The sequence below is a fragment of the Staurois parvus genome, unplaced genomic scaffold (genome assembly GCF_062004578.1).
Source record: "Staurois parvus isolate SC_StPar_1 unplaced genomic scaffold, SC_StPar_1.0 ptg000151l, whole genome shotgun sequence".
NCBI classification, from domain to species: Eukaryota; Metazoa; Chordata; class Amphibia; order Anura; family Ranidae; genus Staurois; species Staurois parvus.
The window spans coordinates 16,580,778-16,606,026 of NW_028317947.1; the positions used below are offsets into that span (position 1 = coordinate 16,580,778).

At 45.9% G+C, this 25,249-nt stretch overlaps 1 protein-coding gene across 1 annotated transcript in view; it reads right to left on the reverse strand.

The window, feature by feature from the left end:
* Nucleotides 1-4,541: 4,541 nt before the first annotated feature.
* The window catches only part of HROB (homologous recombination factor with OB-fold), a 33,595-nt gene continuing 12,887 nt past the window's right edge, over nt 4,542-25,249 (reverse strand). The window contains exons 5-10 of the mRNA XM_089674525.1: nt 18,350-18,490; nt 17,965-18,073; nt 16,925-17,010; nt 12,158-12,259; nt 7,494-7,887; nt 4,542-6,072 (exon numbers count right to left, since the gene is read on the reverse strand). Coding sequence (XP_089530651.1) covers nt 6,023-6,072; nt 7,494-7,887; nt 12,158-12,259; nt 16,925-17,010; nt 17,965-18,073; nt 18,350-18,490 — 882 coding nt within the window. The 3' untranslated portion in view covers nt 4,542-6,022. The remainder of the gene's footprint in view (nt 6,073-7,493; nt 7,888-12,157; nt 12,260-16,924; nt 17,011-17,964; nt 18,074-18,349; nt 18,491-25,249) is intronic.

Here is a 25,249-nt window from a genome sequence, read left to right on the forward strand (position 1 = left end):
CACCAATATTGATTAGAATCAAATCTACACACGGACAAAGATTTCCTAAATACCGTGTACACGGAGAAAACTTACACCAGATCAACAAAAAAAATAAATCTGTAAGTAATGCCTTTCACACAGGCGTTCCGTATATCCGTTTATCATCTGTCCGTTTACAGAAGAAAAATGGATCCCCATGTATTTCTATGGACTTGCGGATGTAAACGGATGAACATCTTTTTACATCTGTTAATGTCCAAATCGACACACGGACAAAGGTTTCCTAAATACCGTGTACACGGAGAAAACACACCAGATCAACACAAGTCTTTCACTTTTACCCCCTTCCTGTCCAGGACAATTTTCAGCTTTCAGCGCTATCACACTTTGAATGACAATTGCGCGGTCATGCAACACTGTACCCATATGAATTTTTTTAGCATTTTTTTGAGACAGATAAAGCTTTATTTTGGTGATATTTATTCACCGCTGGGATTTTTATTTTTCTTGCTATGTAAATGAAAAAGTCCAAAAATGTGAAAAGTGTTTCTTATAAAATTTAGCAAATAAATAATATTTCATCATAAATCTTGGCCAAAATTTATTCCGTTATCTTTTTAGTAACAAAAAAATAACCCAAATTAGTTTATAACCAAAAATTATAATTTTTAAACTTTTTTTTACATTTTTATATTATGTTTTTTTTTTACATACTGTCACCCTAGCAGTACAGTGTGTGTCACCATGGTGACACTGTACTACTTGTGGGGGGTGATGAAGATTTTTTTTTTTTTTACACTGATTTCCTTTTACACCCATAAAGGCTGTAGGGCAGCACAGTGGCTAAATGGTTAACACTTCCGCCTGGCAGTACTAGAGTCGTTGGTTCGAATTCAAACCACGGCACCACCTGCCTGAAGTTTGCATGTTCTCAATGGCTGCAGGAATGCAGCCAGAGAGAAGGAGAAATGATTGCTTTTATTTATGTATTTCAGGTACTTGTATAGCGCCATCAATTTACGCAGCGCTTTACATATATATTGTACATTCACATCAGTCCCTAACTCACATTCACACATACTAGGGCCAATTTAGACATGAGCCAATTCACCTACCAGCATGTCTTTGGAGTGTGGGAGGAAACCAGAGTACCCGGAGGAAACCCATGCAGGCACAGGGAAAACATGCAAACTCCAGGCAGGTGGTGCTGTGGTTGGGATTCAAACCAATGACCCTATTACTGCCAGGCGGAAGTGCTAACCATTTATCCACTGTGCTGTGTATGTGAAATCGCAATAAACTGCAGAAAAAGTAATGCAAGAATTACTTTAGAAATCACGCTGCAGCAAATCACACAGGTTAAGACAGTGACCTTCATTAGATGCGATTTCAGGTGCAATTTCAATTCACAAATCGCACCGGTATGACCCGGCACTTCTAGAGCATTTCATCTGATTTCAGAACTGGAATGTATTACTTTAGGGGGATTCAGTGTATGGTGGTCCCATCTATGACAGTTACAACATGCTGGGGGATAGGAATGCCTCCTGTTTTGTTACATTTTTCTCTCTAATTGTTATGCTAAACACAAATGCCGGCTTCAGGGGATTTCAGCCTCGTCCAATTAGCATTTGATTACTAGAAAGACCAAATGGACAAAGCCAACACTTTCTATTGACTCTATTGGTGTCAGGTTGCCTTGATCTTTGCACCTGAAATGAATGTATGCGGATACTGCCATTTATGAAGTTCCTAAGACCAGTAAGGCAGGCCATAGCCATAGATGGGCCGTTTATTGGTCAAATTGTCAGCCAATAAACGAAAAATCGGTCGGTGCCGTTGCTGATGCTGCCACCGATGTCATTTTTTGTGTTTTTTCCAGCATGACCGATAAAAATAAATGAGATGATCCACAAAAAAAGGCCAACGGGCTGGCCCCACTAACGGCGTGAATATCGGCCGATTTTTCGTGCGGACGAAAATTCGGCTGATAAACGACCAGTCTATGGCCTGCATAACAGGCTTATTGAAAACATTTGTTATGAAACATCAATAAAGTGAATTCTGATTGGCTGCTATGAGCCACTGCCCTTTTCATGTAGTGATTTGCTCCTTGCATTCTTTATTTAAGAAGCAGAAGTGTTTTTATCTACTTGGATAACAGAATAAACTCTCCAGCACTCCAGGGATCAAATGCCAAAGGAAGGCCAAGGGAACCAGGACCAAAAGCGCCTATGGATAGCCTTTCGGAGATGCTGCCCTCCTCAGATAGGGAAATCAACAACTGAAAAAAGAGCAAACAGGAGGAGCACACCCATGGGCGGACTGACAACTCATGGGGCCCCCGGGCAATAGGGGATCATGGGGCCCCTGTGTCCTTGCCCAAACTCAAAAAAGCCTATGAAAAAGGTACCAGGGGCATCTCATGGGGCCCTCTACTGACCCCGGGCCCTGCCGAGTTTTCAAATGGTCAGTCAGCCCCTGAGCACACCCCTAGTGCATTATCCAAGGTTTATTAAAGGTAAAGAGGACGAAAACATACTCAAACATGGCATAAATGTAAAGCTCAGTAGAACGATACAGATGGCCATAACAGAGGCGGGTGTCCGACTGTCAGTATGGTCGGCTTGCTGACGCGTTTCGGGGACGAGTCCCTTTCCTCTGGTGCCATCATATTTGTATGTTTTCATCCTCTTTACCTTTAATAAACCTTGGATAATGCACTAGGGGTTTACGCCTCCTGTTTGCCCTTTTTTTAATCCACTTGCCCTTCAGAGGATTTCCCCCCTTCCTGACCAGGCCATTTTTTGCGATACGGTGCTGCATTACTTTAACTGACAATTGCGCAGTCATGCAACGCTGCACCCAAATGAAATGTAAGTCCTTTTTTCCCACAAATAGAGCTGTCTTTCGGTGGTATTTGATCACCTGTGCGTTTTTTATTTTTTGTGCTATAAACAAAAAAAGACCAACAATTTTGAAAACAAAACAATATTTTTGACTTTTTGCTTTTAAACATATCCAGTTAAAAAATTAAAAAAAAAAAAAAAAAAAAAAAAAAATCAAATTTTGTCATAAATTTAGGACAAAATGTATTCTGCGACATCTTTGCTAAAAATAAAATCCCAAAATGTGTATTTTAAATGGTTTACGTGAAAGTTATAGCATTTACAAAAGGCGGTATATATACTGGAATTTTAAAATTTTTTAATACTAGTAATGGCGGAGATCAGCGACTTTTAGCAGAACTGCGGCGGGCATTCTGACACCGGGGAGGAATGACTAACTGCCACTGACATCCCTAATGACACGAATACAGTGATCAGTGCTAATAAAAAGCACTGACACTGTACTAATGACACTGGGCAGGAAGGGGTTAACATCTGGGGTGAGCAAAGGGTTCAATCGACACATCACATTTACTAAACTGACACACTGGGGTTTATTTACTAAAGCTGGAGAGTCCAAAATCAGACTCCCTTCTGCATAGAAACCAATCAGCTTCTAACCTCAGCTTGTTCAATGAAGCTTTGGCAATGAAACCTGGAAGCTGATTGGTTTCTATGGAGAAGGGAGTCTGATTTTGGACTCTCCAGCTTTAGTAAATAAACCCCATAGTGGCAGAATGCCTCCTATGAATAGGAACTGAGTCTAAATAGAATATTTCTATCAGTAATCCAGGTGCTCATTGTAGGCCTTCTTAGCTCTGAGGAAGAAGGGATCCCCTTGACCAAGAGTTTATCTCTCTTCCGGATGGAACTCGCACATATCTTTTAACCCCCATGTTGGCTATGGATGTTATCAGGGGCGGACTGACCATTTGGAAACTCGGGCACTGCCCGAGGGCCCGGGGTCAGTAGGGGGCCCCATGAGATGCCCCTGGTACCTTTTTCATAGGCTTTTTTGAGTTTGCACAAGGTCACAGGGGCCCCATGATCTTCTATTGCCTGGGGGCCCCATGATTTTTCAGTCTGCCCCTGGATGTTATATGCCTTTTTTACGGCTACTCTTGTGAGTATAATTTATTAATAAATACATGAACTGTTTACTGAGGTAATGCGCAAGGTTGGTGCGCTCTTTTCTTTTGTTCTCTACTACAGTGAGCAAAGGGTTGACTGTGTGCTGTTTTACTGTATGTGCTGTGTATTTTACTAGGGAAACATACTGATTTGTATTGCTCTGCTATGGAGTTAACATCTGGGTGAGCAAAGGGTTCAATCGACACACATCAGACAGTATGCAGAGCAATACAAAGCAGCATGTCGGTGCTGACAAGGGAGAAATCTGTGTTTCCACTGTTCCTCGGCGATCGCCGGGTGACAGTGATTGACATCCGTAGCCACCAATGGCAGCACGGAAATGCAAAATCGTGTATATATACACGTGATTTTGCGCAGCCCTGCCGCCCTGTAGCAGTAGTTCTGCTATAGGGCGGCGGGGAACCAGTTATATAGGAAGGACCATTTCTCTGGAATTGTATTTGAATTACATTTGGTAAAGTGCTTAGCTGAGATCTAAAAAGACAAATTAAGAAAAAAACATAACAATTCAAACTGCAGTTCTGCACAAACAAACCGGATTACTTTATTATTCTAAAGCAATCTTCTTTCTTAACTAGGATAAAGTTTTGCACTTATAAGGCACACGTTTCTTTACATGTTTAGTGGTCCCATGATGGATATCTTCCACTAAGTCAACAGTAACGACTTGTAGAACTCAGAGTGGTGTACAGCTTCCAAGATTTCCCAAAAAACATAAGAGGTTTATCCAATCCCGGACTTGAAATCTTGTGACATAAACCCATACCTTCAGCCAGTGCATCACAGAAGACTAAAGGCCCAATTGAACTTTTAGTTTGAATCAGCTAAACGTGTCCCAGAACACAAAAGTGTAAAACTTTGCATCCCTTTTGTTTTGATGCACTTGGAATGTAAAGTATTTAGCTGATTAAAACAAAAACTTTAGCTGGGCTTTAAAAGAATCACTTCCCCTCTTTATGGCCAGTGACTTAAAGCGGAGCTCCACCCAAAAGGGGAAGTTGAGGTTTAAGGACTGCTTCCCCGCTCCCCATTAAGGATTGGCACCTTTGGGGGGCGGGTACCCGAATTTGACAGGTACCGGCTCCCAATTGCAGTCGGACCGCCTAGGCGAACGGAAACGGAAGGTGTCCTCCCTCCTTCCCTCCCCGTAGTCTTCTCTGGACACGTGACAGGTCACAGAAGACTACAGGACCATTCATGAAGCGCAGCGCTACTCGCGCATGCGCAGTGGGCACCCGGCTGTGAAGCCGTAAGCTATCACAGCCGGATGCCCACACTGAAGATGCCGGCCTCCTGGAATACAGGACGGTCGGTGAAACGGGCTGCGGAAGACACACCATGGGACCAAGGGACAGGTAAGTGGCTGTTTTTTAAAAGTCAGCAGCTACAGTTTTTGTAGATGCTGACGTTTATTTTTTGACAGGATGAGTGGAACTCCGCTTTAAGTTAGCACCTATGTTAAATGCCAAGCACCTGGAGGTACCCGTGCGTCGGACCTGGTGTCTTTTAGGTCAGCCCTTGCCCTTAGATCCCAAGAGTGGCGTGGCATTTTAGGCCAGCCCTTGCCCTTAGATCCCAAGAGTGGCGTGGCATGTGAACAATAACCGTCTTTTTTTGGCTGGCTGTGGTCCTCCCACTCCCCTTTACTTCACTATTGGTAAGTGGGACTGCCCATCACAGGGAAGAGCAAATAACAAAGCAGATTCAGTGAGAAGCGGGCAGACCAGAGCTGGCGACTGGAAGGCTAATCAGAGTTAACATGCCCTTGGTTATCTAGGGACAATTTGCCAAGCTACTCATTATCATGGCGGGTATGCAGACACCTACAGATACCTGCCATCACACAAAAGGTTCAGCCCAAGCTATGGAAATGGCCACACGTTAAATGATTGCAGGAGCCATCTGTTTCATTTTTGGAGACAAGAAGCCTCCCTGTCTAGCTGTAAACATAAAAAAGTGTGCCATTAGGATTTTGAGTCTTCGTTGAGAAACCTGAAATGTCATTCCCTGGGGTCCTCCGGAAGGTCACATAACAAAGAGTCCAAATCATCTGCAAGAAAAAGGGACAAAATATAAAGAAAACTTGAGTTTTAGATTGTGCTTATACCCGAGACTGAGGCCTGGAGATCAGACCGCTGAACAATCATCACATAACCAGGGGCGGACTGACAACTCATGGGGCCCCCGGGCAATAGGGGATCATGGGGCCCCTGTGTCCTTGCCCAAACTCAAAAAAGCCTAAGAAAAAGGTACCAGGGGCATCCCATGGGGCCCCCTACTGACCCCGGGCCCTCGGGCAGTGCCTGAGTTTCCAAATGGTCAGTCCGCCCCTGCACATAACTATGTATGCCAGTGGAGGATCAGTCTGTATATCGTCAGATTCTGTGCATGCAACTGATATCTAGATTTTCCTTTGAATAATGGAAAATCCTGATGTTGCCAGATGAAATTACTTCTCAAATAGATCTCTATATCTAGCTGCACTTATGGAAAACACAATTAACCGCTTCCTGACCGCTCTAAAGCAGATCTACTGCTACAGGGTGGCAAGGTTACGCAAAATCGCATATATATATATACAAATGATTTTGTATTTCCAGGTAGGGGGTGCACGCGCCCTACCCGCGCCGCCATTAGAGGCTTTGGCTGTCGATCACCGGGTCCCAACTGGTGCTTACCCCGCTGGCACCCGGCGATTGCCAAGTTTCACTGACATGACAAGGGTCTGTATGCAAACAATATAGATCTCTCCTCTGTCAGCTCCAGCATTCTGCTTTGTATTGCTCTGCATAGCATAGCAGAGCAATACAAAGCAGCGTGCTTACACAGTAAAGCACAGCATACAGAAAAACACAGTTAACCCTTTGATCGCCCCCAGATGTTAACCCCTTCCTGCCCAGTGTCATTAGTACAGTGTCAGTGCTTTTTATTATGTGTCATTGCGGATATCAGTGACAGTCAGTTCCCCCCCAGTGTCAGAATGTCCGCCGCAGTCCCGCTAGAATTCGCTGATAGCTGCCATTACTAGTATAAAAAAATAAATAAAAATTCCAGTATATTTACTGCCATTTATAGACACTGTAACTTTCAAGTAAACCAATTAATTTACACGTATTGGGATTTTTTTTAGCAAAGACATGTCACAGAATACATTTTGGCCTAAATGTATGACAAACAGGAGCGGACTGACCATTTGGAAACTCGGGCACTGCCCGAGGGCCTGGGGTCAGTAGGGGGCCCCATGAGATGCCCCTGGTACCTTTTTCATAGGCTTTTTTGAGTTTGGGCAAGGACACCGGGGCCCCATGATCCCCTATTGCCCGGGGGCCCCATGAGTTGTCAGTCCGCCCCTGATGACAAAATTTGATTTTTTTAATGGACATGTTTAATAGCAAAAGTCAAAAATATTGTGTTGTTTTCAAAATTGACAGTCTATTTTTGTTTATAGAGCAAAAAATAAATACTACTCACCCATGTCCCAGTCTGCATGGTCTGTAGCCAGAGAGATCCCGGGCTGCGCTGTGCTGAAGTCCAAAGTTGACGCTTTTGTCTGTATCCTGTATGAAGGCTGGTGAAGGGCTGCTGGACCTGGGGCCTTGGGTTGTGCTGAGCTGTAAGATGCAGAAAATACTGCCGGCTGGGGAGCTTTTGATTCTGTTTTGCTGGGTGACGGCTGGTGGGCTCTGGAAAGTGCTGTACTGGTCAGGAAGGGAGATGCAGCTGGATGATTAAAGTCAGGCTGGATTGTGCCGGAGGACAGGAAAGGTGTTTGTTCTAAAGTTCTGCTGGAGAAAGAACACTGCTGTGATTGGGTGTCATTGCTGTTCACATCCACCTCCTTCTCTGCCATTAGTTCCACAGACACCTGTATTGGAATAGGAAATAAAGAATTTTATTGCAATTAAAAGAACAATTCCAAAAAAAAAAGTGAAACCAATTAGTGAGCTACTAATTCAATCGAGCAAACATTACAACTGCTGGTCAGACCGTTCACTCAGTTTATGCATTCATTGCAGCCAACATTGTCACACACTGCTTTAACCTCCCTAGCGGTCTGATTATGTCAGTATTTCTGTGCTCAAAGCGGTACATTTTTTTGCATGGAAATATGTCGTTTTTTTATTGTAGGCCTGTAATTTTAGAATAACTCACTGAAATCTGTCCGAACAAGAGTCTAGTAAACATCCCGGGTAGGATAAAATTTGAAACACGAAATCATAAATTATAATATAATAAATAATCATAAATAATAATAATAATCAAACCAAAAACACTGAAATTTGAAATAGAGCACCAAGTTCGCACATCGCTGAGCAAAGTCGCAAAATCGTTTTTAGTGTCTGATGACAGGCAGCGTGAATGTAGCCTAATACATGTAAGCACAAAAAGTAAAAAAAAAAAAAAAAAAATGTAAAATATAAAAGCACTCTCTTTTTAACCTCTCTAGCGGTCTGATTATGTCCATATTTCTGTGCTCAAAGCGGTACATTTTTTTGCATGGAAATATGTCTTTTTTTTATTGTAGGCTGTAATTTTAGAATAACTCACTGAAATCTGTCCGAACAAGAGTCTAGTAAACATCCCGGGTAGGATAAAATTTGAAACACGAAATCATAAATTATAATTTAATAAATCATCAAAAAAAAAATAATAATATAATAATAATACATTTAATTCAATAATATAATCAAACCAAAGACACTGAAATTTGAAATATAGCGCCAAGTTCGCACATCACTGAGCAAAGTCGCAGAATCGTTTTCAGTGTCTGATGACGAATTTCCCCCACGAATCATTATCACTCAATTCTGCAAGTGGTTCTGATTTACTATCGCTGTTCTCTAGCCGGTCTAAAACCGCTTTTGACCTAAAGGGACGCTTTTTGGACGCCATGGATGTTTCTCAGTTTCCAGGCAGAAAGAACAATAAAAATGCAGGCAGGGCGCCGGACAAAGCACTCGGGACAAAATGTATGTGAAATGGTTTGATACAGGAATGTTATACTATGTGATTTTAGTGTATTGAGTGAATGTCACTTTTTAAAATTTTTTAATTTCCCGCCAGTTCCGTCCCCGTATGTCCCGACGTCGCAGGGAACGGAACCCGGAAGACGGATGCCGGCATCGGCCGGAGGAGATGGCCGGGGACACTGCAGGGGGGACATCGTGGGAGCGCAGGACAAGGTAAGTGAAGAACAGATCCCGGAGCCACGCTGCAGGGTATTCCCAAGTGTATCTCGGGGTTACCGCTTGTGGTGCTGAAACTTTACCCCGAGCTACACTCGGGAATACCACCAGGGGGGTTAAAGAAGAAATATAGGACACATACAGAAAAAAAAAACACCTTCATACTGATTTCTATACTAAAGCATGTGTTGGGATGCAGCTGTTCCACACCGCCTCCCAGACTGAGAACATGGCTGCTGTTCGCTCAGCTCTTGGTCTGCTCCAAGCAGAGAGCAGTGACTATTAGTCACTGCTCTCCACTGTGCTCCTCTAGCACTTAAAGGTGCGCAGGGCTGGAGAGGTGGAGGTAGCAGGCATGGCTATCTCCCGCTCTCAGACTGAAAGGCGCAACCACCTGTTAATCTGGGCTGGCCGCTCAGCTCTTCTGTGTAGCAGAACCTGCTCCTCGGTCCAGCGATGTCCTCACCGTCTTCTCTCCACGGCTCTGGCATTTTTAGTGTGGGCACCCGGCTGTGACAGCTTGTAGCTTCACAGCCGGGTGCCCACTGCGCATGCGCGAGAAGTGCTGTGCTTTGTGAATGGTCCGGCAGTCTTCTGGGACCTGTCACGTGTCCTAGAAGACAGGGGGGGAGGACAACTCCGCGGAAGTGGGAGCAGGTATCTGACAAATTCGGGTACCCGCTCCCCCCCTTCCGCTCCCCAAAGGTCTGCAGTCTCTGGTCATCTCCTGTACCGTGTCCGCAGTCTCTGGTCATCTCCTGTACCGTGTCCGCAGTCTCTGGTCATCTCCTGTACCGTGTCCGCAGTCTCTGGTCATCTCCTGTACCGTGTCCGCAGTCTCTGGTCATCTCCTGTACCGTGTCCGCAGTCTCTGGTCATCTCCTGTACCGTGTCCGCAGTCTCTGGTCATCTCCTGTACCGTGTCCGCAGTCTCTGGTCATCTCCTGTACCGTGTCCGCAGTCTCCGGTCATCTCCTGTACCGTGTCCGCAGTCTCTGGTCATCTCCTGTACCGTGTCCGCAGTCTCTGGTCATCTCCTGTACCGTGTCCGCAGTCTCTGGTCATCTCCTGTACCGTGTCCGAAGTCTCTGGTCATCTCCTGTACCGTGTCCGCAGTCTCTGGACATCTCCTGTACCGTGTCCGCAGTCTCTGGACATCTCCTGTACCGTGTCCGCAGTCTCTGGTCATCTCCTGTACCGTGTCCGCAGTCTCTGGTCATCTCCTGTACCGTGTCCGCAGTCTCTGGTCATCTCCTGTACCGTGTCCGCAGTCTCTGGTCATCTCCTGTACCGTGTCCGCAGTCTCTGGTCATCTCCTGTACCGTGTCCGCAGTCTCTGGTCATCTCCTGTACCGTGTCCGCAGTCTCTGGACATCTCCTGTACCGTGTCCGCAGTCTCTGGACATCTCCTGTACCGTGTCCGCAGTCTCTGGTCATCTCCTGTACCGTGTCCGCAGTCTCTGGTCATCTCCTGTACCGTGTCCGGAGTCTCTGGTCATCTCCTGTACTACGTCTGCAGTCTCTGGTCATCTCCTGTACTACGTCCGCAGTCTCCGGTCATCTGCTGCACTGTGTCTGCAGTCTCTGGTCATCTCCTGTACTACGTCTGCAGTCTCTGGTCATCTCCTGTACTGTCCGCAGTCTCTGGTCATCTCCTGTACTGTGTCCGCAGTCTCTGGTCATCTCCTGTACTGTGTCCGCAGTCTCTGGTCATCTCCTGTACCGTGTCCGCAGTCTCCGGTCACCTCCTGTACTGTGTCCGCAGTCTCTGGTCATCTCCTGTACTGTGTCCGCAGTCTCTGGTCATCTCCTGTACCGTGTCCGCAGTCTCCGGTCACCTCCTGTACTGTGTCCGCAGTCTCTGGTCATCTCCTGTACTGTGTCCGCAGTCTCTGGTCATCTCCTGTACTATGTCTGTAGTCTCTGGTCATCTCCTGTACTGTGTCCGCAGTCTCTGGTCATCTCCTGTACTATGTCTGTAGTCTTGGTTCAGAATATTTTTTTTTTCTTGTTTTCCTCCTCTAAAACCTAGGTGCATCTTTTGGTCAGGTGTGTCTTATGGAGTGAAAAATACGGTAATAAACAAAGCCATGGAAGGGTAGCCTCCCCATTATTCTATTTAGAATAATCAACAAAATGAGCATTTTCTGTAAGGGAAACCTGAAAAAGTGCTATTGATGACCTCTTACTGGCTGCCATGCTGATACAAAGACTTTAATACTTTGAGTAACTGACTTGGAACAACTGGGCTTCCGACTTTCCTCTGACTTTGCTTTATGTGTGTTTATTCAGTGACTCAAAAGTATGTAGGTTGGAGAAGGCCAAGAAAAGAAGGTCTGCAGAAGTCAGAAATGATATTTACAGCAATCATATTTACAGATATCCTATAAAAAAAGAAGGAATTTAAAAGTGGTTCTAAAGCCTAAATGATTTTTCCCTTAATGCATCCTATGCATATAGGTAAAAGAACACCTTTCTGAACCCCCATTATACCTACCTGAGCCCAAACCCGATACAGAGCTGTGCATAAGAGCAGCGTCTCCCCCAGCCCTGTCCCTGCTCACAGGGCAGATAGCAGCAGGAGCCATTGGCTGGGTGGCTCGGGAGCAAGCCTTCATGAGTGCCCCTATAGGAAGTGGCTTTCTATGGGAGCACTCGCAGAAGAGGAGGAGCCAGGACTGCTGGTGGGGGACCCAGGAAGTGGAGGATTGGGGCTGCTCAAAACCATTGCACAGAGCAAGTGAGTATAACTTGTTTTTTGTTTTGTTTTTTTAAAATAAAATAATAAAAACACAGGAAGGTTTAATATCACTTTATAGAAAAGGGAGTATGCTGATCCAGCATGCACTGTTACCAACAGTTGAACACCACTGCCAACAGATCGGTTTTGACGTGCCCCTTGTGTGCATGTTTAGTTTTTTAATAACTAAAACTTCCTAAAATTCTTACCCGAGAACTTTCATTTCCTTCTGCTGGTGGATAGATTTTCACCAAGTTACTTGGTGTCACATTGAGATAATGATTGCGATGAGATGGTGAGAACACTCCAACCTGTGAAGGGAAAACAAATAGTTTAGAGACATCAACAGAGTGAAGTAAGACTTTGCCCTATCTGTTCTTAAAGTGTTACTACACCCACAACAGTACAATCAGTCTGTATATGCAGTGAAGTGTGCTTGTTATAGTCACTGTGGAACCTAAGGGGTTAATTCTCCGCAATGTGTAAATAGGAGGTTTGATCCTGTCTTCTCTTATCCTCCCCTTCTTCCACTGTCCACAATCCATCTGCTGATAGAACAGATCCTTGGGGGCAAGCTGCACATGCTCAGTTTGATGTGTATTGCCAGAGAGGTTTTTTTTCTTTTCTTGGGAGTGTGCATGTGATCAGCACAGTCCTAGCAGAAGGTCAGGGGTCCTGCAGCCTCATAGGACAATCAGGGGAGAATGAAAACTCCTCCTACAAGCTTTAACCAGTGTTCTGTTGGACACTGATAGAAGTCACAAGACTGCTCTACTGCTGATGAGAAAAGGGATTTAGCAGTTTATATTTACTAAAAATAAGTGCATTTCCATGTTGTATGTACTGTGGGAGACCAGATATTGAGAATGCAGGGTCCAGGGAGACCAGATATAGTGAATGCAGGGTCCGGGGAGAACAGATATAGTGAATGCAGGGTCCGGGGAGACCGGATATAGTGAATGCAGGGTCCAGGGAGACCAGATATAGTGAATGCAGGGTCCAGGGAGACCAGATATAGTGAATGCAGGGTCCGGGGAGACCAGATATAGTGAATGCAGGGTCCGGGGAGACCAGATATAGTGAATGCAGGGTCCGGGGAGACCAGATATAGTGAATGCGGGGTCCGGGGAGACCGGATATAGTGAATGCGGGGTCCGGGGAGACCGGATATAGTGAATGCGGGGTCCGGGGAGACCGGATATAGTGAATGCGGGGTCCGGGGAGACCGGATATAGTGAATGCGGGGTCCGGGGAGACCGGATATAGTGAATGCGGGGTCCGGGGAGACCGGATATAGTGAATGCGGGGTCCGGGGAGACCGGATATAGTGAATGCAGGGTCCGGGGAGAACAGATATAGTGATTGCAGGGTCCAGGAAGAACGGATATAGTGATTGCAGGGTCCGGGGAGACCGGATATAGTGAATGCAGGGTCCGGGGAGAACGGATATAGTGAATGCAGGGTCCGGGGAGACCGGATATAGAGAATGCAGGGTCCGGGGAGACCGGATATAGAGAATGCAGGGTCCGGGGAGACCGGATATAGTGAATGCAAGGTCCGGTGAGACCGGATATAGTGAAAGCAAGGTCCGGGGAGACCAGATATAGTGAATGCAGGGTCCGGGGAGACCGGATATAGTGAATGCAGGGTCCGGGGAGACCGGATATAGTGAATGCAGGGTCCGGGGAGACCGGATATAGTGAATGCAGGGTCCGGGGAGACCGGATATAGTGAATGCAGGGTCCAGGGAGACCGGATATAGTGAATGCAGGGTCCAGGGAGACCAGATATAGTGAATGCAGGGTCCGGGGAGACCAGATATAGTGAATGCAGGGTCCGGGGAGACCGGATATAGTGAATGCAGGGTCCGGGGAGACCGGATATAGTGAATGCAGGGTCCGGGGAGACCGGATATAGTGAATGCAGGGTCCGGGGAGACCAGATATAGTGAATGCAAGGTCCGGGGAGACCGGATATAGTGAATGCAAGGTCCGGGGAGACCGGATATAGTGAATGCAGGGTCCGGGGAGACCGGATATAGTGAATACAGGGTCCGGGGAGACCGGATATAGTGAATGCAGGGTCCGGGAAGACCGGATATAGTGAATGCAGGGTCCGGGGAGACCGGATATAGTGAATGCAGGGTCCGGGGAGACCGGATATAGTGAATGCAGGGTCCGGGGAGACCGGATATAGTGAATGCAGGGTCCGGGGAGACCGGATATAGTGAATGCAGGGTCCGGGGAGACCGGATAAAGTGGATGCAGGGTCCGGGGAGACCGGATATAGTGGATGCAGGGTCCGGGGAGACCGGATATAGTGAATGCAGGGTCCGGGGAGACCGGATATAGTGAATGCAGGGTCCGGGGAGACCGGATATAGTGAATGCAGGGTCCGGGGAGACCGGATATAGTGAATGCAGGGTCCGGGGAGACCGGATATAGTGAATGCAGGGTCCGGGGAGACCGGATATAGTGAATGCAGGGTCCGGGGAGACCGGATATAGTGAATGCAGGGTCCGGGGAGACCGGATATAGTGAATGCAGGGTCCGGGGAGACCGGATATAGTGAATTCAGGGTCCGGGGAGACCGGATATAGTGAATTCAGGGTCCGGGGAGACCGGATATAGTGAATGCAGGGTCCGGGGAGACCGGATATAGTGAATGCAGGGTCCGGGGAGACCGGATATAGTGAATGCAGGGTCCGGGGAGACCGGATATAGTGAATGCAGGGTCCGGGGAGACCGGATATAGTGAATGCAGGGTCCGGGGAGACCGGATATAGTGAATGCAGGGTCCGGGGAGACCGGATATAGTGAAAGCAGGGTCCGGGGAGAACAGATATAGTGAATGCAGGGTCCGGGGAGACCAGATATAGTGAATGCAGGGTCCGGGGAGACCGGATATAGTGAATGCAGGGTCCGGGGAGACCAGATATAGTGAATGCAGGGTCCAGGGAGACCGGATATAGTGAATGCAGGGTCCGGGGAGACCGGATATAGAGAATGCAGGGTCCGGGGAGACCGGATATAGAGAATGCAGGGTCCGGGGAGACCGGATATAGAGAATGCAGGATCCGGGGAGACCGGATATAGAGAATGCAGGGTCCGGGGAGACCAGATATAGTGAATGCAGGGTCCGGGGAGACCGGATATAGTGAATGCAGGGTCCAGGGAAGACCGGATATAGTGAATGCAGGGTCCGGGGAGACCAGATATAGTGAATGCAGGGTCCAGGGAGACCAGATATAGTGAATGCAGGGTCCGGGGAGACCAGATATAGTGAATGCAGGGTCCGGGGAGACCGGATATAGTGAATGCAGGGTCCGGGGAGACCAGATATAGTGAATGCAAGGTCCGGGGAGACCGGATATAGTGAATGCAGGGTCCGGGGAGACCGGATATAGTGAATACAGGGTCCGGGGAGACCGGATATAGTGAATGCAGGGTCCGGGAAGACCGGATATAGTGAATGCAGGGTCCGGGGAGACCGGATATAGTGAATGCAGGGTCCGGGGAGACCGGATATAGTGAATGCAGGGTCCGGGGAGACCGGATATAGTGAATGCAGGGTCCGGGGAGACCGGATATAGTGAATGCAGGGTCCGGGGAGACCGGATAAAGTGGATGCAGGGTCCGGGGAGACCGGATATAGTGGATGCAGGGTCCGGGGAGACCGGATATAGTGAATGCAGGGTCCGGGGAGACCGGATATAGTGAATGCAGGGTCCGGGGAGACCGGATATAGTGAATGCAGGGTCCGGGGAGACCGGATATAGTGAATGCAGGGTCCGGGGAGACCGGATATAGTGAATGCAGGGTCCGGGGAGACCGGATATAGTGAATGCAGGGTCCGGGGAGACCGGATATAGTGAATGCAGGGTCCGGGGAGACCGGATATAGTGAATTCAGGGTCCGGGGAGACCGGATATAGTGAATGCAGGGTCCGGGGAGACCGGATATAGTGAATGCAGGGTACGGGGAGACCGGATATAGTGAATGCAGGGTCCGGGGAGACCGGATATAGTGAATGCAGGGTCCGGGGAGACCGGATATAGTGAATGCAGGGTCCGGGGAGACCGGATATAGTGAAAGCAGGGTCCGGGGAGAACAGATATAGTGAATGCAGGGTCCGGGGAGACCAGATATAGTGAATGCAGGGTCCGGGGAGACCGGATATAGTGAATGCAGGGTCCGGGGAGACCAGATATAGTGAATGCAGGGTCCAGGGAGACCGGATATAGTGAATGCAGGGTCCGGGGAGACCGGATATAGAGAATGCAGGGTCCGGGGAGACCGGATATAGAGAATGCAGGGTCCGGGGAGACCGGATATAGAGAATGCAGGGTCCGGGGAGACCGGATATAGAGAATGCAGGGTCCGGGGAGACCAGATATAGTGAATGCAGGGTCCGGGGAGACCGGATATAGTGAATGCAGGGTCCAGGGAAGACCGGATATAGTGAATGCAGGGTCCGGGGAGACCGGATATAGTGAATGCAGGGTCCGGGGAGACCGGATATAGTGAATGCAGGGTCCGGGGAGACCGGATATAGTGAATGCAGGGTCCAGGGAAGACCGGATATAGTGAATGCAGGGTCCAGGGAAGACCGGATATAGTGAATGCAGGGTCCTGAGTTTAGTAACACTTTAAGCAGCCATGAAGTAAGACTATCTTCCAGAATAACAAACTGTCAATGGTGAGAGCACAACCTCCCTCCTCCAGGTAGTAAGGGAGTAACACATGCAAGTGATTTCACTCCCTGCTAAGTCCCCCTCCCACCAATGACAGGACTGGCAGTGTCACACGACCGCAAGGGTTCTTTTTTGGCATCCGGCGTGCTGCTTGAAGCTTGCTGGAGGACTAGATTGCTATACCCGCTCCTCTTTTTTTTTGCAATTTGAAGACCTTGTGTAGGAGGATAGAAGTACACTACAAACAAACAAACATATCAGTGGAGCGACTATATCTCAGTACCTGCTGCAGCAGGAGGACGCTACCAGCCTTCAGCTCGCTCTCCCTCTCCTCCAATAAGAGATGATGGACTGTCCCCTGGATTTCTCCTAAGGAAAAAAATATTAAAGCTGAATTCACACTTGCGTGTGCGGTAACATAGGTAATACACATGCCTGGGCCTCTGGGCTGTGGTACAGTGTCCCTCATTATCAATGGCACCACAGTGCATATATACAATTACAAAAAAGCACACCTGCACCTTGATGCACCACAATGCATGGATGTGCGTACTCCGCAGGTGGGATTTTTCATGTGTTAAGAGAAGCAAAAAGTATCCATGCGTGAGGTGTGAAAGGGTCAAATTTGGTAATAAAAAAAAAGTATTTCACGGTTGTTGATTAAAATAGACCTCCCAAAACATTTTATTAATTTTGGTTAGAACTTCTGTCATGTTTTTGTTGCTGTGTGTTGGGGAGATTCACTCTATTTGTCCTGGTGACTGGACAGAAAGGATTGGTGTCAAAAGGGAACAGTGGTGGGGACACCATTCTGGTGACAACTGTCAAAGTTGGAAAACCTCTCATCTTTGGGACCCGTTTGCTGATTACCTGTTGTGTCTAAATTTAAAAATCCAAATCTTCCCTACTATAAAATAAATAAATAAAAAAAATATGGCCAGGGCAATAATTCATTTTAGTAAGCATAATGTTGATTCTTACATAGTTACATAGTTAGTCTGGCTGAAAAAGACAAAAGTCCATCCAGTTCAACCATTAAAAAAAAAAAAGTTATAATCCTACACCCACAGTTGATCCAGAGGAAGGCAAAAAAAAACCCAGCAAAGCATGATCCAATTTGCTCCTGCAGGGAAAAAATTCCTTCCTGATCCCCCGAGAGGCAATCGGATATTCCCTGGATCAACGTTCCCTATAAATGTTAGTATTCAGTTATATTCTGTGTATCCAAGAAACAATCCAGGCCTATTAAAGTTCTGTTCTATTATGGTTTACTCAAAAGACTACTACAAACCAGACTCCCCCTGCCCTGCCTATCCCTTTTACCTGTTGCATCTCGAAACACTGCACTGGCATCTCCATTGGCTGGGGTTAGACTCTTAAGAGCTACGGCCATCCGTGGGACTTTATTCTTTGGAAGCTGCTTGAGAGCCGCCTGCCAACATTTACCAAGAGAGAAAGCACAGTGAACACGGGTGACACTAAACCAGTGTTTCTCAACTCCAGTCCTCATGGACCCCCAACAGGTCATGTTTTCAGGATTTCCATTATTTTGCACAGGTGATTTGATCAGTTTCACTGCCTTAGTAATTACCACAGCTGTTTCATCTGAGGGAAATCCTGAAAACATGACCTGTTGGGGGTCCATGAGGACTGGAGTTGAGAAACACTGCACTAAACCAACATTACAAGCCAATGGTGCAGTTTTTACCTTACGGAGGACCATGACCACGCTGTATGTTCTCAGGAAGCAGGCTGGGTCATTCTCATCCAATGACAGCTCAGCTTTCATGGTAGCCCAGGGACCCCTTACAAACTCTTCTGCCACTGGCTGCTGGGAAGGGACATTCTCCTGGAGATAAAAAAGAAAAAAAAAAAAAGCCATTTCAGAACTGCTTCTGCTATCCATCTCAGACAGTGAAATCTACTAATCTGTGTAATGCAGTGACTGTAAAGGATGATCGTCAAGTACCTTATTTATCTAGGGCAGGGGTAGGCAACCTGAGAGCCGCAGGACTACAAGTTCCATCATGCCTCTGCAAGTCATAGCTGTAACTGTCAGTTTCGTAATCTTTGCAATGCCTCATGGGAAATGTAGTTCCACAACAGCTAGAGAGCCGCAGGTTGCCTACCCCTGATCTAAGGGGTCGATTTATAAAGCAGTGGTATGGCAATGCAGTGGCCATACCGCTGTTCTTAAAAGAAAGGAAAACCACTCTGGCACATTTATAAAGAACCTCTATGTGGCCATGCAGAAGGTGTGGAAATGACAGCTGACACTGAGTCTGCAGCCGTGCTTCATCCAGCATACATTCAGGTAAATGACAGCCAAAATGAATTGGAGGAACTATAACTCAGTTTAAAACTGAAAGATGGCTCTTATTCCTTCTGATGATGTACATGTGATCCAATTTGCTCCTGCAGGGAAAAAAAAATTCCTTCCTGATCCCCCGAGAGGCAAATGGATATTCCCTGGATCAACGCACGTCAAGGAGGAGCCCCTGCTAGCCGTGACGTCAAGCCGCCGGATCAAGGAGATCCGGCGGCCACCCATTTATACCAGCTGGTCAGTGTATATTCCATTCCATTTTATTACATCCTTTGTGCACAAGGATTGGCTTTACTACAATACTTAAGAAAAATGTGTTTTTTTTGTTTTAATCCTCAATAAATTCATTCTCGTTTTCACCTAAATACTACACTATGGGTACTTTTTTTTCTGCTCCACATCGAGCATTTAACTCCCCAGGACCACAAGGTGATCATCCCAGGGCCCAGAGGAGAGTTGTATTCAGCAGATCCCGCCTATAGCCAGGTCTATTAAGGGGACCCCCAGATGCGGTACCTCCCATCGTGGAGTCATCCATTCCAGGTTTCATTCCATCTACAACTGAAGGGACCTCTGGTGTATATGACACAAATGCGCATTTAAATTGCGCCTCTGGTGAGTGTGCAATTTACTCATTATTCCTGCATGGCACTGGATTATAACGGTCACTGGGATCTAATCATCCGTGGTTCCTTCACCACCAGATATTTATTGGACTATCATTTATACTGTGCATTATATAAATAGTGAAGGTGTGCGATACAAACGGTACCACTGCATCTTTGTTGAAAACTATATTCACACACCATGCGGTTTATATTATTTGGTATTATGTAAGCAATTTTGCATTATTTTATATATATTGTTACTGGTGCACCTATATACATCATTTCTAGCGCTGCACTATTTATGTTTATATAATTTTTAAGGTTTGATGGTTTCCCTTTTTAGTGTATCAGCTGCTGCATTTGTTAGCGCTCACTGAACCCCTTGCGATTATACTTCAGATTAGTAAGTGCATTCTGTTGTTGTAATAAGGACCCATTCATACGTTCAGGAACTTCAGCCAATCAAGGAAAGACTGGGACTATCCCATGGCAGTACCAAGACTTCCTGGTTGGCTGCAGTTCCAGGATATCTGATTAAATATACCTTATAATTCCTCGCTTGCTTTCTCTTTAGAAGTACATTTTAGAGGAGCGAATTCTCCCAGAGTCTATGTGAGAAGCTCTTGTTGTTTTAATCCCCAAACCTAATAAAAATCCCCAATATTGTGAGTCCTACTGCCCGTTATCCCTAACCACTTACTGCAGTGACCTGTGGTGTATCCTTGTGATCCATGCCTGGGTGGTTTCCATTACGTCCGGGTTCAGCCAGCCTTCCAACCATATGAGGCGGCAGCATTTTGAAGTACCGTGTCTTTTAAATGGGTTGAAAACTCAACTATTTTTTCTGCACTTTCATGTATTGTGAGTATATCTACATATTGTAAAATATTGTAATGGATACAAGAAATGTTCCAAACAAATGTATGTTCAATCTTGTAGATGATGTCACCCATATGCAGATGATGTCACCCATATGCAGATTTCTTCTTTTTTCCCTGAAGGAGGAGTGAAGTCACTCCGAAACGTGTTGGGTCATATAGAAACTCTCTCTGTAATCATATGTATGGATGGTGATGTTACATCATTTTTAATGGCTAATCAAACAGTCATACTGTGTATCCTTATCATGCAATTAATACTTTGATAGTGATGCTGTACTATGACATTGGATGATGTGTTGTATGGTATAGTACAGGGGTGGGCAAACTTTTTGACTTGAGGGCCGCAATGGGTTCATATATTGGACCCGGGGGCCGGACTAGCTGCTGGCCGGCCCAGCCACTACCATGCCATCCATAGTAAGTATAGTAATATTCCCCCATAGTAAGCATAGTAATTAATCCCCCATATAGTAATTCATCCCCCATATAGTAATTCATCCCCCATAGTAATTCATCTCCCATATAGTAATTCATCCCCCATAGTAATTCATCCCCCATAGTAATTCATCCCCCATATAGTAATTCATCCCCCCTATATAATTCATCCCCCCTATAGTAATTCATCCCCCACATAGTAATTCATCCCCCATAGTAATTAATCCCCCATATAGTAATTCATCCCCCATAGTAATTCATCCCCCATAGTAATTCATCCCCCATAGTAATTCATCCCCCATAGTAATTCATCCCCCATAGTAATTCATCCCCCATAGTAATTCATCCCCCATAGTAATTCATCCCCCATATTGTGTCAATTCACTTACCTTTGCTCCGCGCGTTCCTCTCGCCGTGTTCCCGCGCCGTTCCGGTCTTCAGGGCGGACTGTGTGAGGAGAGGAGTTCGTCACGCTGCCCCGCCTACATCCTGACAGCCAATGTTTGCCACGCTCCGCGGGCCGGATTAAAAGGTCCGCCGGGCCGTATACGGCCCGCAGTTTGCCCATTGCTGGTATAGTATGTCTACATGTTAACCACTTCCCATCCAGCTCATGTATATAAACGGCCGGACAGGAGCAGCGTAGGGGCAGGTTGCCACTCATAAATGGCGCCCGCCATTTTAGGCTGTGTGCGCTCCCTGGGAGCGCGCCGCACCGTTATCCGGTGCCCGCTATCCGGAGAACACCGTTTGCTGTACAGGACCTCTGTGTGAGGTCCCGATCATGTGATCACTGACTGGCCAATGAATAGTAAGAAGCAAGATGTCACTTCGCCCGCCATTGTAGCCTGTGTGCACTCCCTGGGAGCGCGCCACACCGCAATCCGGTGCCCGCTGTCCGGAGAACACCGATTGGTGTACAGGACCTCTGTGTGAGGTCCCAATCACGTGATCACTGACTGGCCAATCAGTAAGCAAATGAATAGTAAGAAGCAACATGTCACTTCTGACATCATTGCTTACTACGTGTGAAATCTGTGAATGATCACAGACGTCACATGGTACAAGGCTATTCACAACAGCCTTGTACCATGTGACCAATCACAGCTCACACAGTATTTCTCAATGGCTGCAAGAATGCAGCCAGAGAGAAGGAGAAATGATTGCTTTTACAGCCTTTATGGGTGGAAAAGCAATTGGTGGAAAAAAAAAAACAATCTTCATCACCCCCCACAAGTAGTAAGTGTCACTATGGTGTAGCTCGAGGTTACCGCTTCTGGTACTGAAAGTTAACCCCGAGCTACACACGGAAATACCGCAAGGGGGGTTAATCAGAACCTCCCACTTTATAAGTTATTTTATGAGGCAAGAGGGTGTCCAGGGACGTTTAGTAGACTCTGGGGACCCTGGCTGGACACACAAGTGACTCTCTACGTTTGGTCTCTGACCCCATACCTTAGTTGCCCTCTGTTTTAAGTCAACCCCCCGCCCCCCCCGCTGTTCTTGCTACTACCGGGAAGTCAAAGTGTTATTATGATTTTTGGGACAACTACTAACATTGTGTCCTTTTTCCATTCGTAACTTTTTATGGCGCTGGGCGCCTGGGTGGAACCACTCAGTCTAATAACATACATGTGTGCAGTATTCTTATGTTTGATTGCTAACTCGGGGTTTTTTTTTTCATCTTTTGTTTCTTTTTGTTACTTGTTTAATGTAAGTTTTTTTCTTCTAGTTTGATTTTTCTGATTGTTCTTATACATGGATGTACCTATTTGTTGCTGCGGTATGTGTTGAATTTCCAGGCTTTGATACTCAAGAGCTGTGACAATTCCCTTTGTATACACTATTTGCTGCATAGCATTTTGCCATTGTATTGGCTTGACAAGTATAATTTGTATGTGCATTTTTTTTTTTTTTCAATAAACGAAGTTTGAAATAAATTATACCTTATAATGACAGAGTACACTTAGCAAACCGTAGGACAGCTGCCGTTTTTTATATATACAGCAGGTAAAATAAGTATTGAACACATCACCATTTTTCTAGGTATTATTATTATAGAGGATTTATATAGCAACAACAGTTTGCGCAGCGCTTTACAATGGGAAGTGAAAATATATTTCTAAAAGGTGCTATTGACATGAAATTTTCACATGTTGGTAACAACCCATGCAGTCCATACATACAAAGAAACCAAGACAAATAAGTTCAGGAATTAAATTATGTGTAATAAAAATGGAATGACGCAGGGAAAAAGTATCAAACACATGAAGAAAGGGAGGTGCAAAAAAGCATAGAAAGCCAAGATACCAGCTGAAATCTATTAATAATTAGAAAGCAATCCTGCCCCTTGTCAGTGCATATTAATATCAGCTAGTTCAGTCTCAACTGATGGCCTACAAAAAGGTGTCTCATTACCAAGACGTCACACAAGAAACATCTCATGGTGGGCAAAAGCAAAGAGCTCTCTCAAAACCTTCAAAACTTTACTGTTGCAAAACATACTGATGGCATTGGTTCAGAAGGATTTCTAAACTTCTGAATGTTCCAGTGAGCACTGTTGGGGCCATAATATGGCAGTGGAAAGAACATCATTTGACCATAAATCGGCCATGACCAGGTGCTCCTCGCAAGATGTCTGACAGAGGAGTGAAAAGACTTATCAGAAGAGTTGTCCAAGAGCCAAGGACTACTTGTGGAGAGGTTCAGGAAGACCTGGAATTAGCAGGTACAATTGTTTCAAAGAAAACAATAAGTAATGCACTCAACCACCATGGCCTGTATGCACGCTTACCATGCAAGACTCCATTGCAGAAAAAAAAGCACGTTGAAGCTCTTTTAAAGTTTGCTGTACAACATTTAGACAAGCCTGTGAAATACAGGGAGATAATAGTCTGGTCAGATGAGACCAAAATTGAACTCTAAGGATGCCATAATACACACTATGTTTGGAGGTCAAATGGCACTGCACAGCACCGCAAAAACACCAGACCAACAGTGAAACATGGTGGTGGGAACATCATGGTGTTTTTCAGCATACGGTACTGGCAGACTTCATATCGATGAAGGAAGGATGAATGGAAAAATGTACCAAGATATTCTTGATAAAAATCTGCTGCCATCTACCAGGATGATGAAGATGAAACGAGGGTGGACATTTCAGCAAAACAATGATCCCGAACACAAATCCAAGAAAACTCTCGATTGGTTTCAAAGAAAGAAACTAAAGCTGCTAGAATAGCCCAGTCAATCCCCTGTCTTGAATCCAATAGAAAATCTATGGAAAGAACTAAAGATCAGAGTTCATAGCAGAGGCCCACGGAACCTTCAAGATTTGAAGACTGTTTGTGTGGAAGAATGGGTCAAAATCACACCTGAGCAATGCATGTGCCTAGTTTCTCCATACTGGAGGCGTCTTGAAGCTCTCATTACCAACAAAGGATTTTGTACCAAGTATTAAATACATTTCAGTTAGTGTGTTCAATACTTTTTCTCTGCGTCATTCCATTTTATTACACATAACTTAACCGCTTCCCGTCCGCCTTACAACAGTAATACTGCTACTGGGCGGAACGGGTGCGCCAAGTCACGTATATATACGCAATTCTGCATTTCCGGGTAGGGGGTGCACACCCTACCCGCGCCGCTATTTGCGGCCTTGGCTGTCAATCACCAGGTCCTGGCCGGTGATTACTCTCCAGCACGAGGAGCGTTACCGACAAGGGAGAAAACTGTATGTAAACAATACAGATCTCTCCCGTCAGCTCCTGCACACTGTTTTGCATGGCTCTCCATAGCAGAGCCATGCAAAGCAGTGTGCTTACAGTGAAACACACACACAGCTCAGTTAACCCTTTGATCACCCCAGATGTTAACCCCTTCCTGCCCAGTGCCATTAGTACAGTGTCAGTGCTTTTTATCAGCACTGATCACTGTATTGGTGTCACTGGGGAAGTCAGTGACAGCAAGCCAGTTCCCCCCAGTGTCAGAATGCCCACCGCAGTCCTGCTATGAGTTGCTGATTGCCGCCATTACTAGCAAAAATGTAAAAAAAAAATCGTGGTATATATACCGCCATTTGTAAACACCATAACTTTCACGTAAAACAATCAATTTACACGTATTGTGATTTTTTATTTTTAGCAAAGACATGTAGCTGAATCAATATTTGCCTAAATTGATGACGAAATTTTATTTTTTACTGGACATGTTTAATAGCAAAAAGTCAAAAATATTGTTTTTTTTTCTCAAAATTGTCGCTTTTTTTTTTTTTAAATGCAAAAAATAAAAAAAAAAATTGCACAGGTGATAAAATATCACTGAAAGAAAGCTCAATTCGTAGGGGAGAAAAAAAAAGG